The sequence below is a fragment of the Galeopterus variegatus genome, unplaced genomic scaffold (assembly GCF_000696425.1).
Source record: "Galeopterus variegatus unplaced genomic scaffold, G_variegatus-3.0.2 Scaffold57, whole genome shotgun sequence".
In the NCBI taxonomy this organism is placed as follows: Eukaryota; Metazoa; Chordata; class Mammalia; order Dermoptera; family Cynocephalidae; genus Galeopterus; species Galeopterus variegatus.
Window position 1 is genome coordinate 811,764 of NW_007726168.1, and position 14,745 is coordinate 826,508.

Here is a 14,745-nt window from a genome sequence, read left to right on the forward strand (position 1 = left end):
GAGTGTCTCATTTTATTACCCTCTTTAACCAGGGTAAACCAGACCACAGTCATTATTATTATAATGTAATTTGCTTCCCTTTTTTAAGGATGTTTTATACCCAAGGTGGGGAGAACCACCGCCTTTCATCCTGAGCACCCTGGTTTTACCAGGTCACGTCCACACACAGCCACGACGTGGCTCCCGAAGCAAACACAGGATGCTTTTGGGTCTCCTTGTCCCAGGAAGTAACAACTATGTGCCACCCACAGAGCATAGGGATTTTGTTTCAGAGCAGGAGTCGGGGGCATGTATTGCTGAATAGACAGATGCATCTCCAGATTTTATGGGAAGATCACAGCCTCTCACATCACACCCTGAATCCATGCCATCCCCACTTGACTCCGGAAGGTCCGGGATAGCATCAGCCGCCCATCTCCCCCTATTGCCAGACTGACGCAAATACGGGCCTTCCAGTGCCACCCCTTTGCTCTCACTAGACGTGTGTTCTTGGGGAGAGCCTGCTGAACAAGGGTGTAGTGTAAAGCACAGAAATACAGTCCACAAGGAATAGCTTGATGGGGGACATACAGACTCAGTTGAGAATGAGCTCCACAGTATTTCAGCTGCCTGTGGATAATTCAGAGTTGATAGCTGGTGTAGGTGAAGACATAAACAGACACACACACAAACTGACCAACTGACCAGTCAACCACAGAAATTATCCAGGTACACAGAGCAAGCAACAGAGGCAGGCAGACAGACACATCCCTGTGTGTGTGTGTACGTGTGTGTCTGCCAATATAAATTGCTAAATATACTTTAAATACCAAGGTATCTAACCAAAGGGAATCAAAAGCCAATAGTAATTAATAAATTATACAATAGTATAGTTAATAAATTATAGTCATTATTGTGTAGTAAGCAATAAATTGCTTTACATCAGACAAGATGACATGAAATGGTGCAATTTATGAAGAATTCTTAGACAAAAATCAAGCTTATTCTAAGAGTCATTTGAAATTGATCAATTTTTTCTTTAACCATAGTATTGTATATTTAATAAATAAGTCTTTTTTTTTTTTTTGTCTTTTGTCTTTTTCCGTGTCCGGCAACGGATCGCAACCCTCAGTGTCGCCCCCGTACCAGACCGGGACTGGCAACGGGATCGCAACCCTCGGCGTTGCTCCCGCGCCTCGCTCAGCCAGTGAGCGGGAACCGGTCCGTATGTGGGATCCGAACCCTCGGGCGGGAGCGCCGCCACACTTCCCAAGCGGCGCACTATCCAGTGCGCCACCAGGCCGGCCCTTAATAAATAAGTCTTAAAAAACTATACAGCATAGGCTGGTTAGCTCAGTTGGTTAGAGCATGGTGCTGATAACACCAAGGTCTGAGGTTCAATCCCTGTACCAGCCAGCAAAAAAAAAAAAAGAATCCTGTACATATCCTTTTACCCAGCACCTCTACTTCCAAGAATTTATCTTTAATAAATAATCATGAATTGGTACAAAGATTGAGCAGTAAGCATGTTCTTTACAGCACCGTTTAAGATAGACAAAAATCATGAGCACCTAAATGTCCATCAGAGAGAACTCGGTAAATAAGTCGTCGATGGGTGGAATGCTGTGCAGCCATTTAAAACGATGGTGTCAGAGAGTATGTCACAGCAGTGAGTGACAAACAGATACCATAAGGCTAAAGAGGCAGATTCCCAAGCAACATATATTATGCTGGCTTTTTTCAGATACACGTGCTTAGAGAAAAGGCCGGAAGAACAGGTATCAAATGTGAACAGTGCTTAACTGGATGGTCATACCATAGTGTAATTTTTATGTCTCCCCTCCTGCCCTCCTGGTATTTTCTAAACTTGCTGCAATAAGCATGTGATATTTAATCCTTTTTAAGGGAGACGGTAAAGTGTAAGTTTCAGAGTAAATTCCCCCAGCCTTGTCGAGTCTGTAGATGAAAAGTGCACCTCGCAGCCGTGACGGGTGGCGTGGGTGGCTTTCTGATGAGGAACCGTGAGATACGTCTTACAGTGCTGATTGAGCCCTGACCCTTGGCTTATAAACAGATTGTTTCTTTCCCATGCTTTAATCCTCTTCCCAAGTGGATGTGTGGCAGTAAAAGCCCATCAACCAGTTACATTCTCCAGGTGACGGCTGGTCTCTCGTTCATTCACAAATGATCCAGCTTCGCTCATTTCCAGCAGGGTCCATCTCAGCGGATAAATCCTAATGTGTGATATTTCCTCGCAGTGCATAACGCATTCTCCTCGGCAGTGCTCTTTCCTGAGGATGTCCAAGGAGAAGTGAATGTCTGAAGATTGCCTTCCTCCTGTATTTGCTCACGATCTGTTTGGTTTTCCTGACGTTATCAGTACAGCAGTCCTCTCTGCTCTGTGGGGGATCCATTCCAGGAGCTCCGTGGATGCCCGAAACCTAGGGCAGTATGTCTGTTTCTGTGCAGCAGTGAGCGGACAGCGATTCTGTTCCCGGGTGGGACCAAGTGGGAGGACACAAGGTTCTATCATGCTACTCAGGACAGCATGTGATTTAACACTTACGAATTATTTCTGAGATTTTCCATTTAATATTTTCAGACCGAGGCCGATCACAGGTAATTGAAACCATGGAAAGCGAAACCGCAGATAAGGGGGGACTACTGCAGACACGGGTGTTTCTCCCAGGGTTCTTACCTCTCGTGTCTGTCTTCCCTCTGTCCAGTCCCGACTGACGAGCCAGAGTGAGGCCATGGCCCTGCAGTCGATCCGAAACATCCGCGGGAACTCCCACTGCGTGGACTGCGAGACCCAGAGTGAGTGTGCCGGGCGTGGGGCTGGCTTGGCCTCAGGAGATGGCAGGGGATCCGCGCCGTCATGTTTGGTGATAAGGGTTGACAGCTTTGAAGGAATTGCAATATTTTTAATTGAATTTTATTTTAACACAATGCCCTTCACACAGAAGCCTCACTGACTATAGGTTGCTGCTGCTTTGAACTTGTGAGCGCACAGTGAGTCTCCTAGGCCTCGGGCGCCCGGGGTGCGGAGGACTCAGCCCCATGGCCACATCTGGGAAACAACCTTTTGCTTAATCAGTGATCACTTGTTTGTTTTCTCCATAAAAATAGAGTACAGTTGGTTCACTCCTGCCCAGAGATTTCTGGTGGGGTTTTTTTTTTTTTTTTCCTCCATAAAATCCTATGTTCTGGGTTTTACCATGAAATGATGTCTTTTGTTTTTTTTAATCTTAAACTCATTACACACTAAAGCATGTGATTGAACTGACAGAATTCATAGTCTCTGCTTTGTGCCTTGGAATAGCCCAGTTTTATTTCATGCTTTCTGTTGTCCAATATGTAATAATATTTTCTCTGTGAGAATGTCATTTTGTTAGTCATATCCTTGAGGGTAGGGACTTGCTTTTCATTCTTTAAATCCCTGTCCTGAGCACGGTGCTGGGGACATTGGACATTCAATAAACTGTTTCCATTCATATTGCTTTGTTAAGTAGTGTTTTGAGGATAAGGAAATCCAGTTCACGTGCGTGGCGTGGTTGGTCGTGGCTGTGGGGCACACGCCCAGTGACCACCAAAGCAGGTGCCATGGAGAAGGGCCAATAGGGGCTCTTGTCCTCACTTCCAGAGTCACCAGTTTCCTCTAGTCTGGCCCTGTTCCTCTCATGGAAGGGCGTTCCAGTCTTAACCCCAGTGCGCCTCTCTCTGGCCACGGAGCAAGCCTTGTCCTGCTCGGACAGTCCTTCGGCACACGTGCTTCACCTTGTCATCAGCATTTTACCAGCCTCCTTGTTTCGTGAGCCAGGCTGGCTAGACCTGGGCGTGGTTCTGCCCGAGCTCCACCCATGGAGAATGCAGGCTGGGGCCCCTCTTTGCTGCACAGATAACGGTGGGCACCGCAGAGCCAAACCCTATGAGAAGCACCTCCGACCAGGACAGAGCAGGGCCGGGAGGGCCAGAGGCCACAGCCAGCTCACACACCAGCTCCCTTTGCCACCACCCTCCTGGGCCTCAGCAGAGCTTGAGCAAGCCTGTGGGCGATGTGGGGGTCAGCAGGGAGAGCTATGCAGAACAACTCTGGGCCACCGGGTGCCCCATGTGGGCGGATGTGGGCTTTACGGGTCCAAGTCGTGGTGTGAAAGGAGCTTCCTGGAAGTAAACGGAGCTGAGAGACCAGGCGTGGCAGGGAAACGGGGAGAGCAGACAGAGCTGTCCAAGACAGGGGTTCTGTCTTTTTCTCAACCTCTTGCTGTCTCAAAAAAAAACACAAAGTAAAACAAAAGACCCTCAGTCCATACAGACAAGTAGTGTTAACATTCTGGAATGCGTTCTTACAGATCTTTTTCCCCTGAGAACCTGCAGAGGTTTGCCAAGCTCACTTCCTCTCGGAAGTTCTCACTGGCTCAGGAACACCGTCCCACCACTTCAGCTATGTTGCCATATAGCAGGGGCGAGGCTCAAGGATTTTTGCTTGGCATGGGATTTGGAGCTATGGAAACACACACACACACACACACACACACACACACCCGGCCCCAGTGGTCCTTGCTGAGAGTGCTCCGGATGGCCAGGAGCCTTGTCTGTCTTCCCTTCACACCCGGTACATCCCAGAGCACTGTCTCCAGAGTGGGTGCTGAGCTCCCTTAGCTGCGGGGGCGCCCATCTTACAGGGATTCTGCGATCCCATGAATTTAGGAAACTTAACATCACCCACCTCTCGGGGAGTTGCAGCTGTAGGACATCCCTGCTTCTGGGACGTTCCGCTGTAAAGACGCCTGTTTAACATGGCCCAGCCTACACTTCCCAGACCTGGTTGACGGTGGAAGTCTTCGTTGAGGGCTCCCGTTGCCAACCCTCTGTCAGGAACATACCAAGGAGAGTCCACCTTTGAGGGCCCTTGAGGATACCGAAGCCTGGGCTGTACGTGGTTCTTGCCAACATGCCTGACCTTCACGGACAATCCCCTAGAGGCAGCCCTAGCCTTTCTGCTGCTCTCTGTGCCCTTGTCCGCGAAGCCCTGGTCAGAGCTGATCACTTGCCAGCTGCTCCCACCGTGTTGTATGAACGGTTCGCGGGCCTTTCTCTCCCATGGCCTACTTGATGTCTAGGATCCTGTCTTATTTATCTTTGTCAACCCCAGGTCTGCACACAGGAGGGGACTGGCACCCACCACCACCACCACCAGACAGGACAGGGAAACCTGCAGCAGGATCATATCTGCTCTGATTTCTCTTGTTGTATCATCCCCGTAGGCCCAGGTCCTTGCCCAGCACCACCTTGCCTGACACCTGGGTTTTAAATTGCACACATGTGTCCATACTCCCTGGTCTCCTGCTCCCCCGGGGGGTTCCTGGCTCTCATCACCTTGTGCTGTATCATATCGTTTTCTTATTTCTTCCTTATTGTTCTGCCCCCACAGGACCTAAGTCCTCTGCTTCTGCGGGCTGGGATTTTTCTCTGTTGCATTCACTGCTGTGTCCCCAGACGCTGGCACATTGGTATTGGTTGAATACGTGGAGGAACAAAAGTAATTACAGCCCACACCTAACGTACTTCCCACGTGACAGTCACTGCTCTAAGTACCTCATAGCTTTTAATCCTCATGACAACCCCTTGAGGATGGGAGTTATTAGCCTTGTTTCTCAGGGGAGGGAGCTGAGGCCCAAGGCGGGAAAGAAACTTGCCAGGGGCAGACAGGTGGAAAGGCACGTACTCACAGACCAGCAGATGCGTGGCACAGGGGCCCAAGAACACATGGCAGGGCCGGGGGCTGCTGGGGCTGTGGGCTCACCGCCCTAGAAAGAGGGATCCCAAAGCCAGAGCAGCAGGCAGGAGATGGTTCAGAGCATCAAGGCCATGCTAGGAGGCTGGGATCACCCACAGGGGAGGGTCTCGGCCCCAGTACCCAGACATGCAGAAGCAGCCTAGTCAGTTTTCAGGTGTGTCACAGGAAATTGCCAGTGGTGATACTTAGATGGACACTCTGGTCCGCTTGTTAGTCTTTCTCATCTGCTGGAGCAGAGGCAAGGCCCTCCCCTCTGTAGCCCCAGGCAGAGGGTGCTCAGAGCAGCGCACATCCCTGCCGCCGTCAGTCTTACCCGTGTCCCTGCAACCCGTGGGGTGGTGCTCACCGGGCACTGGAACGCTTCACTCCCCTTCCACCCTCAGTATTTCTGGTTTTCACAGACATCTGAGAATAGTCACTGGAACCTGTCCCACACATGACAATCTTCCCTCAGATGTGGGCCAGCACAGTGTCCAGGAGCTGCTGAGGGCTGAGGGGAGGACGGACAGTGCACTAAGCCCTGAACAGGCGTCAGCGTAACTGGGTTTCTGGGCTCCTCAGATAAGTCGCAGTGGCGTGGAGGGTGGCGGGCTGGCGGGAGAGGCATTCACCGTGGTTCAGGTGAGCGATGGAAGGGATCCCGGTGTAAGCGGTGACAATGAGGCAGTGTGGGGGTGCTCGGCGATGAGTGGGATGTGGGGACACAGGGAGGAAGAGAGATGCAGCGGGCATGGGGAGCAGAAGGAGGTTGTGGGGTGATGAGTTTGGCGTTGAACTTAGCTGGAAATACGAGCCCGGCATCTTCTGGGGTTGTAGTTGCTGGCAGCTCTCGGGGGTTGTTGTGTGGCACATGGGTCCTATTCACTGCTCACACGCCAGCACACACTGCAGAGTCCACACCCATCTTTGACGATCAGGTCCCTGATGTAGGTCTGAGCATTCCCAGCACCTGTGCCAGCCGTCCTGCTGTGGGTCTGCCCGTGGCATTGTCTCATTTTGTGTAATTGCCTGTGCTGCCCCACAACCAGACTGAAGCCCTTTGTCGCTTGCTGGTAAATATTGCCCCAACCCTGGCCACCATCACTTCCTCCTGCCTTGTAGCTGCATCCTCTGCTTAAGTCCAGCTATTCTTTTATTACTGAAAACTATAAGCAGAGGTGGGCCCTGAAGAGGTGTTCACATGCCTGGTCCCTGCCTTTCCTGTCAGGGTCTCCCAGGCCAGAGCCAGGCTGCTGTGAGCCTGTCCAGCGGGGACCCTGCTACTGCACGTGGGGGCAATGGGGCGGGTAAGTAAGACACCCCCAGGAAGGAGATGGGCGGAGGCAGAGCGGGCAGAGGGGAGCATTGTGCGCAGGTGGGCAGGAGTTGAAGGGTGCTCATGGGAGACAGGTGGCGGGCTTGGTCCTGATTTTGCTAGACGGGATTTTGGGCTTGATCTGAAGGGGAAATGGCAGCCACAGATGGGTTTGAGCGGTGGCGTAGCATGGCCAGATTTACGCGTATAATAGGTCCCGGCTGCTGTGTGGAGAGTGGTGCACAGGCAGGAGGCTCCTGCACCCCGTGTGGTGGTGACAAGACTGGGGGGAGCTACAGGTTCAAGAAGGAGCGGGTAGACTTGAGAGAGACTGGGAACTTCGTGATGGGCTGTGGGAATGACGGGAGAGTCAAGGGCAATTCCCAGGATCCTGGCTTGAAGAACTGGGTGAGTGCTGGTGCCATTTGCTGAGGTAGGAAGGACCCTGCAGAAGGATACATTTCCAGGGCGACATGTTGACAGGAGGCAGCTGCAAGTTATGTAAGTGGAAATGCGTGGTGGTGCTTTTGTGTTTGTAGCTCGGGAGCAGGGAAGAGGGGGAGCTGTAGGTCGTCGTTAGCATTTGGGTTCCAGTTAAAGCCAGGGGTTGGGTGGAGTTTGCCTGGAAGAGAGTCTAGAATCAGAAGAGACAAGCCTGCAGGACCCCTGGGGTAAGTAGCGGATTCGGGAGGAAAAGTTAGGAAAGAAATCAAGATAGAGCAACCAGAAAAGTGGGAGAAAAATCCTGAGAGGTGGTTGACCAAAAAGGCATCGCTCACTACTCAGTGCTGGAGGAGGGAGTTGGGCAGTCAGCTGCCAGCAAGAGGTCAAGGAAAATGATGGCTAACTGGGGTCCATGGAGGTGGCTGGTGACCTTGGCTCTTCTGTTACGGGGGTTGGTGGAGGTACAGGAGCCAAGGTGGCCAGTGAAGGGAAGCACGTAGACACGAGACGAGAACCATAGTAGGTGGGGGGGGGTGCACAAGCTGCTCACTGCACCCCCCTCTTCCCTCCACACCCATCAGTCCAGCCCGTGTCCCTGCCCCGCGCAGGACCCCCCAACCCTGCACTTGCTGTCGCTGGCCTCTCTCCCTGGCTGCCTGTGTGCTGTTCTGTGACTGTGCGCTTCAGCATTTGGTCCCTGCATTTTCTTGTCTGTTTTGTTTTATTTTTTATTTGGGGCATAGGTTTCCTCTTCCCCACCAGAACACCTCGGAGGTCACAGACCTCTCTTCTCCTATCTCCCCCACGGTATCTGTCACCACCTTCCTGATATGTTAAATAAATGGCTGGCTGGTTTCTGGTCAATTAGCATAAAGCCATTCCTGGTCATTTGCCGTTTATTGAACAAAGGACGTCTCCCCAATGATTCAAATATGACATCAGCTACCTGCTTTTCTGTTGACTCTTCAAGTGTGCCTGGAGTAAATATTAATTATTCCTGGATGAGTTAAGCCTTATTTGCTTCTGTCAGTGGTGAAAGCCATTGGCTATCAAGGTCAACCTTTGTCTCTGCACATCAGCTGTAGGTTCAAGCATGAAGTCAACACTGGGCCCAAGTTCTTGGTCTTCCGATGATGTGAGCCAGTCCCACAGGGAGAGATCTAGTTCAGAGATCCCAGTGCTGTCCTCTGAACTTGTTCGTTGTCCTGCACAAACATGTCTTTGGTCCAGTGTCACAGCCTAAAGCATGTGACCATTCATTCTGCAAGGGGGAGTTGATCGAGCTGAGTAATGACCCTACCAAAGGACCCTGCCCACCAGCTTCCCAGCAGGGAAGACTGGAGAACTGTGGGTTGCTTCAATCGTTACCCTTAAATAAGATTACTGAAGACCATATTTTTTCATCTTAGTGTGCCTCTTTCATCTTTGAAATTCTCAAGCATGCCCATTGTGTGCCTACTGAAAACTTTGATGTGCTGGTGGTTGCCGAGATGGTTGTGAGGGAGGGACACTACCACTTTGGGAATGACCAGAGCCGTGGTGCCACCCAGCTACCCCTCGGCCCCCCTTCTCATTCCCTAGATCAGCAGCTTCCATGGTGGGTGCCGAGTAACACGATTGTTTTCCGTGCACATCAGCCCTCTCAAGGTGAATGTTAAATTATTGGAAAGTGCAGACTAACACTTGCAACTGTTTATTGTGTGGGAAATTCCAAGGCTGTGGCTTAAGCCAAACTTTTTTTTTTAATTGCCACCAACATGCCACATCATTCAGGACACCTAAAACTGTACTGAGTATTGGCCAGGGAGCATTTTCAAGTCATGTGGTTCTAGGGAGGTCTGCGAGATGTGGGCTTTGACTGATGGTTGGTTTTGTTTCAAAGATTCTAAGGACAGTTGGAACCAGTGGGGTGGTCTGATTGCATCTGGTGTCCCGTTTCTCTCCGCACAGATCCTAACTGGGCCAGTTTGAACTTGGGAGCCCTTATGTGTATCGAGTGCTCAGGGATCCACCGGAATCTCGGCACCCACCTCTCCCGGGTCCGCTCTCTGGACCTTGATGACTGGCCCATTGAGCTCATCAAGGTGATGTCGTCCATCGGGAACGAGCTGGCCAACAGCGTCTGGGAAGAGAGCAGCCAGGGGCGGACGAAGCCGTCCGTAGACTCCACAAGGTAGGAACCTCGGAGATGCCAACTGGAAGTGACCTTAATGACAGCCACAGTTGGAATGGTCCCAGCAACCTGTAGGAATACCCATTAGCCCAGCATGGAAATGCCTATATTTAAAATTGGTCTTCAGCGGACGTGTGTAATTCAAACTCCTTAATTTTTTATGTTTGTTTTTAGGCCTTGGGGATTTCTCTCCCCCTCTTAGAAATGTATTAAGCTTCTAACCTTATGAATATATTACTTTAATTAATACATTTCTAATAGGCGTAAGCTATGCTGTTAACACTAATCATGAATTTTTGATTCTTTAACTTTGTTATGCTTGTGTCTTTGGTAAGCATCTGCTCCACTGAGTCCCCCCATCACAAGTGATTTTTATGGTAACAACATATACTTTATTTTCTAAAATGTATTTCTAGCACATTTAATCAACCAAGTTCAACATAATATATGGTGACTCCTCATTAATGTTAATTGTTATCCAGTATGAAAAAAGGCATTTATTTTGAGGGCATTTAGTTTCTCATTTTTCATTTACAGCTATTATAAACCGTTTTTGAGTACACATACATATTTAATGTTCCTAAGAGGCGATAAAATGGCACGTCTTCTGAGGAGGCCCGTCTCACAGAGGCGGAAGGGGCCATTTCATCTCTAGTTGTCTAAAGCTGCTGCTGCGTTTTGTCTCCCATGTGCGAAGGAGGGCTCTGAGGTCTGCTTTCAGCCGTCACTTCTCAGGTGTGTGAAGAGATGAGGGAGAGGAGATGTCTCCCATCACTAGCACGTTTTAAATCCCTCGGATTTGTTTTGCTGGCGATCAGATGAAATGAAAGTGGTGATCTGTGGCCACGCCGTGGAAGTCGGCTTCTGCCGCTGGGCAGTGATAATGTGAGAAGCATTGGGGACTGTAATCATTAACACTGAAAGTGACTTTGTGGTGCCACCTTTGGTTCACTTCAGAGAACAAAGCTGGTGGCATTGTTAATCCTGTATTATTACTATGGGGGGGGGGGGCAAGAAAGGTACATGAAGTCTGTTCGTTTATATTTGTTTTAAAGTACATAAATTGCGTAGCCTTGATAGATGAGTTACACTATATAATGCAAATACAGGTAACTTTCTTACAAACTGAAGAAACAATAGACTTTAAAAATTATTCGTCTTGATTTGTTTGACACTAACATAGTGATCATCTGGACCGTCAACTATGAGCATTCTTAAAGTATTAATTCATGTTTTAATATCTATTTTTCATAGATATAGTGTTGTTGAAGGATATTTGGGTCTGAAAATGAGAAATGATTGGAAATTAGACTGGGTTTAGTGTATGGATGCTGAAAACATCAAAATAAGCTGGAAAAAATGAACTTTATTCATCTTACTTTTTCTGTGTAAAACACATACACTATTTTTAATATCATGAATTAGGAAAGTTTGTTTTTCTATCCACTAGAATTAGAAACCATTTAGAATGATTAGAAACAAAGCTGTGAGTTAATTTTTTAACTGATAAGTATTTATATTAACTTCATCTTCATTCGTGAGGACTGTGTGCAGGTATTTATAGTTCTAATCTGTATATTTAAGTTCTTGCATGTGTAACCTCTGTCTAGCAGCAGGTACGTCACATCTCTGTATTTTAGAGCCATGTTTCCAAGTCCTCCTTTCTCACAAGCGGAATGCTGCAGTGATGGCCCACCTTTTCGTGGTTCCCCCTCGCTACCCTAAAGAGCAGTGCCGAGTTGTGATCCCTCTCCGAGGCTGTGGTGTGGGCGTGTGATTGCATGATGTTTCCAGAGGTAGCTTTTGCATTTCTAAATTCTGTTCTCTTCCAAGAAGATAAACATGTATGAGAAATGAATGTTTCTTTGTGCCTTTAGTAATTTCTCCAGGGAGTTTTGTTTTTAACTAAATCAGCAAATATTTATTAAGCACTTTCTCATAGAAAAGAAACGGTAAGTGGTGGTTGTACAGTGATGGTGAAGATTCTCGTCCAGTGAAGGGTGCCAGGGCCGGGTAGAATTCACAGCGTTCTGGCAGCCAGTGTGCCCCAGGTATCTGAACTGGACTCTAAAATGTGGGGTGATTTCCAGGGCTGGGGGCTGGGTGGGGAGGTGTGCTGGAGGATGGGAGTGGCCTAGGCAAAGACAGGAACGTCGTCATCCTGGGAAGGCGCAGCCAGCAGGGAACGTGTGCAGATCAGCGCATCTGTCACACATGGGGCTGGACCCTCCCGTGAATGGGTGGGGGCGTGAATAGTTGAGGCTGAAACAGAGCAGAAGGCCAGGAGGGCCTTTGGGCCAGGGGCAGGTTCGTGAGGGCCACTCTGGGAGTGGGGCAGTGGGGGAGTTGTGTGGTCAGTGTACATTCCATCTGTTTCCAGGAGGACTGAAGGTAGTCAGCAGGGTCAGTGGAAGGGACAGACAAGAGGCAGGAGGCCAGCTGGAAGGCTTGGTCCTGGTGGAACACACAGTAAGGGAAGCCTTAGATACGTCGTCAAAAGAAAAAAACAACTCCACCATGTAATATAGTAGTAATTCAAATGCCACCACCTTCATCACCTCCTGCACTTTCCTCAAATGGAAATGAGACACTGAACACCCGGACTAGAATTTCCTGGATATCTAGGCTGGCTCTTGGCTTTCCAAGACGCCTCCACTCCCATCCCCACCGCTCCCCCTTTGGCCTTTCTGCAGAAACTATGATTGTTAGTAGAAACAGCTAGACGGTTCTTTTAATGTGGCCCTAACGTAATACCAAAAAGAAATATTTTAATAAATTTTTATCTCCATCCAAGGAAAAGCCAAGTGCAATATATTCAGTCTAATTCTTTGAAAAAGGGCCCAGCTGTTTTCCCGAGGAGCTCTAGTCCATTCCATCTTGTTCAGAAGATTCATTCTGACAGTGGAATATAATTAGAAATGTGCCATTTCTTTCCCTACCCCCAAAACACCCCCCCACACACACGTGCGCGCATGCACGCACACACACACACACATACGCACACATGCACGCACGCACACGCGTGCTGATTCAGGATGATGGGGAGGTAGAGCACAGCAGATCTTTCTCCAAAGAAACAACCGTTCACTGGCGTCACCCAGACCTGCAGGCACGTTAGGAAAACAGGCGCCTTTGAGCAGCTGGCTGGCCTTTTGCTTGTTGTCCCTGCACCCCTGATTAGAGCGGCTTCGGACGGCTTGTAATTGGTTCCAGTGATCCTCAGCCGCCCTGAGAACTGCTGTTCAAACTTGAGCAGCACTGTGATCAATCGAAGCTGACGGCAGCTGAGGCAGTATTGACTTCCCATTCCTAAACAGGGGAATCATTAGTCAAGAAAAGCATCTTTTAATTACTCCCAGGAAGAAAAAAAAATCTTTTTGGATGGATTCTGCAACAACTGCCATTTTTTTTCCAGTGCATTCGATATTAAATTTATCGTCACAGGAGGGGAGAGGATGCCCTTCATCCCCCTCTGTAATGGGGGTTTAATTTGGAGAAAGAAGTATGTTAGAGGAGAGATCAATGCTACAACAATTAAGTACATCTGGGGTGGAATCAGAAGTCCCATCTCTAATTGCTATTGATAGCATTTACGCACACACTTAAAATATTGATTTTTAAGTGGGGATATTGAAGTGGTGTAGAGGTATCAACAGTGGAAGGAATTAACCAGATTTTAGGAGTTTAGGGAGGGAACAGTTTGCTGCCTGTAGGGCCAGGACTTCACGACACTCAGCATGTGAGCTTGTGTGTTGTACCATAACACAGTATGTTGCAGGGAGCTGAGCAGCTGGGCCTGGAGCCACCAGGCAGGCAGGGCTCTGCGTTCCAGTGCTAGGACACATGGTATAACTGAAGAGAGAAGTTGCCAAGCTCTTTGGTGACCCTTTCAAATACAGGAATGATAAGCTCAGAAGTAAAGATATTAAAACAGTCAAGTGGAAATTTAATGAGTGAATGAATGAATGAACAAACGAATGGGTGGAAGGAAACTAGTTGTCATGGGCACGTGTGTCAGGTACTCCTGTTACATCAGAGGCTTGGAGTGAAATGGGTGATAACGCCCATGAGTGAAATGAGGGCTGTGACATTTGCAGCACCAGCAAAACCATCTTGGGAAACCCATCTGTACGTCCTCTCGCCACGGCCACATAGGGGTGTCTCGGGGGTTACTCTGCAACGCTGTGGCCAGTTGCTGCTCTTTGTTGTTATCCCTGTCTCACTCAGAAGCTCAGTAGACTGTAGAGTGCGGTGGAAACAGTCCCCTACCAGGAGCGAGCGGTGCTGTCTGGTGCCGCGCTCTGTGGCCTGCTTGGCTGTGCTGTGCGGTCCCCCTTCTCTGTCTTTGTGTCTCCACGTTGAGGCGCGGGTCTGCGGGAGGGGTTGCTATTTGCATTCCAGTGCAGGTAGCCTGTTTACATGGTGACTTGGGAGGCTGCTAATTTGGGCTCGGAAATCAAAGGAACCTGGAAGTGGAGAACTGTGTTTTCAATTTTGTGAAAGAGCTCTTGAGGGAAGCTCTAAGCACAACTAAAAGCACCCGTCACCTCTTTGATGCCACTTGGAAGGGAGCCGAGCTCGCTGATTCAGTACACATTCTTTTCCCTTTCTTAGCATCCTTTTTCCTTTTCTTTCATTATTTGTAAGTTCACCTCTGTGCCTAAACTCCCTTCTTGTCTTTAACCGATAAAAAGATGTCGCCTTCGATAGGAAGATTTGGGGCCCGACATCAGAAATGCGCGTGGCAGAGACTGGCAGCACACTTCCAGATGGAACAAGTCTACCAGTGGTGCGAGTTCCGTCTCTTTTTGATTCCAGAATGCCACTTTCATCTTATTTATGCACATGGAGATATTGATAAAGGGGAAATGTATCCAAACTGAAAATAATTGGATCCCTACAGCTAACTCTGAGATATTAAAAGCAGCACCACTTGGCCATGTCTTTGTCTTGTTAGGTTTGATCATAAGATCACAATATAGTAATCTCAGGCTCAAATTTCTGGCATAAAGATGCACTGTCCCAAATGTGGCCTCAGGGGACATGACTGCCCAC

At 48.9% G+C, this 14,745-nt stretch overlaps 1 protein-coding gene and 1 non-coding gene across 3 annotated transcripts in view; both read left to right on the forward strand.

The window, feature by feature from the left end:
• AGAP1 (ArfGAP with GTPase domain, ankyrin repeat and PH domain 1) overlaps positions 1-14,745 on the forward strand; it is a 430,252-nt gene that overhangs the window by 357,280 nt on the left and 58,227 nt on the right. For both annotated transcript variants that reach the window (XM_008574620.1, XM_008574628.1), the window contains exons 15-16: positions 2,706-2,796; positions 9,468-9,690. In XM_008574620.1, coding sequence (XP_008572842.1) covers positions 2,706-2,796; positions 9,468-9,690 — 314 coding nt within the window. The remainder of the gene's footprint in view (positions 1-2,705; positions 2,797-9,467; positions 9,691-14,745) is intronic.
• Positions 1,322-1,395, forward strand: TRNAI-GAU. Its single transcript has one exon. It is a non-coding gene; the product is annotated as a tRNA-Ile (tRNA).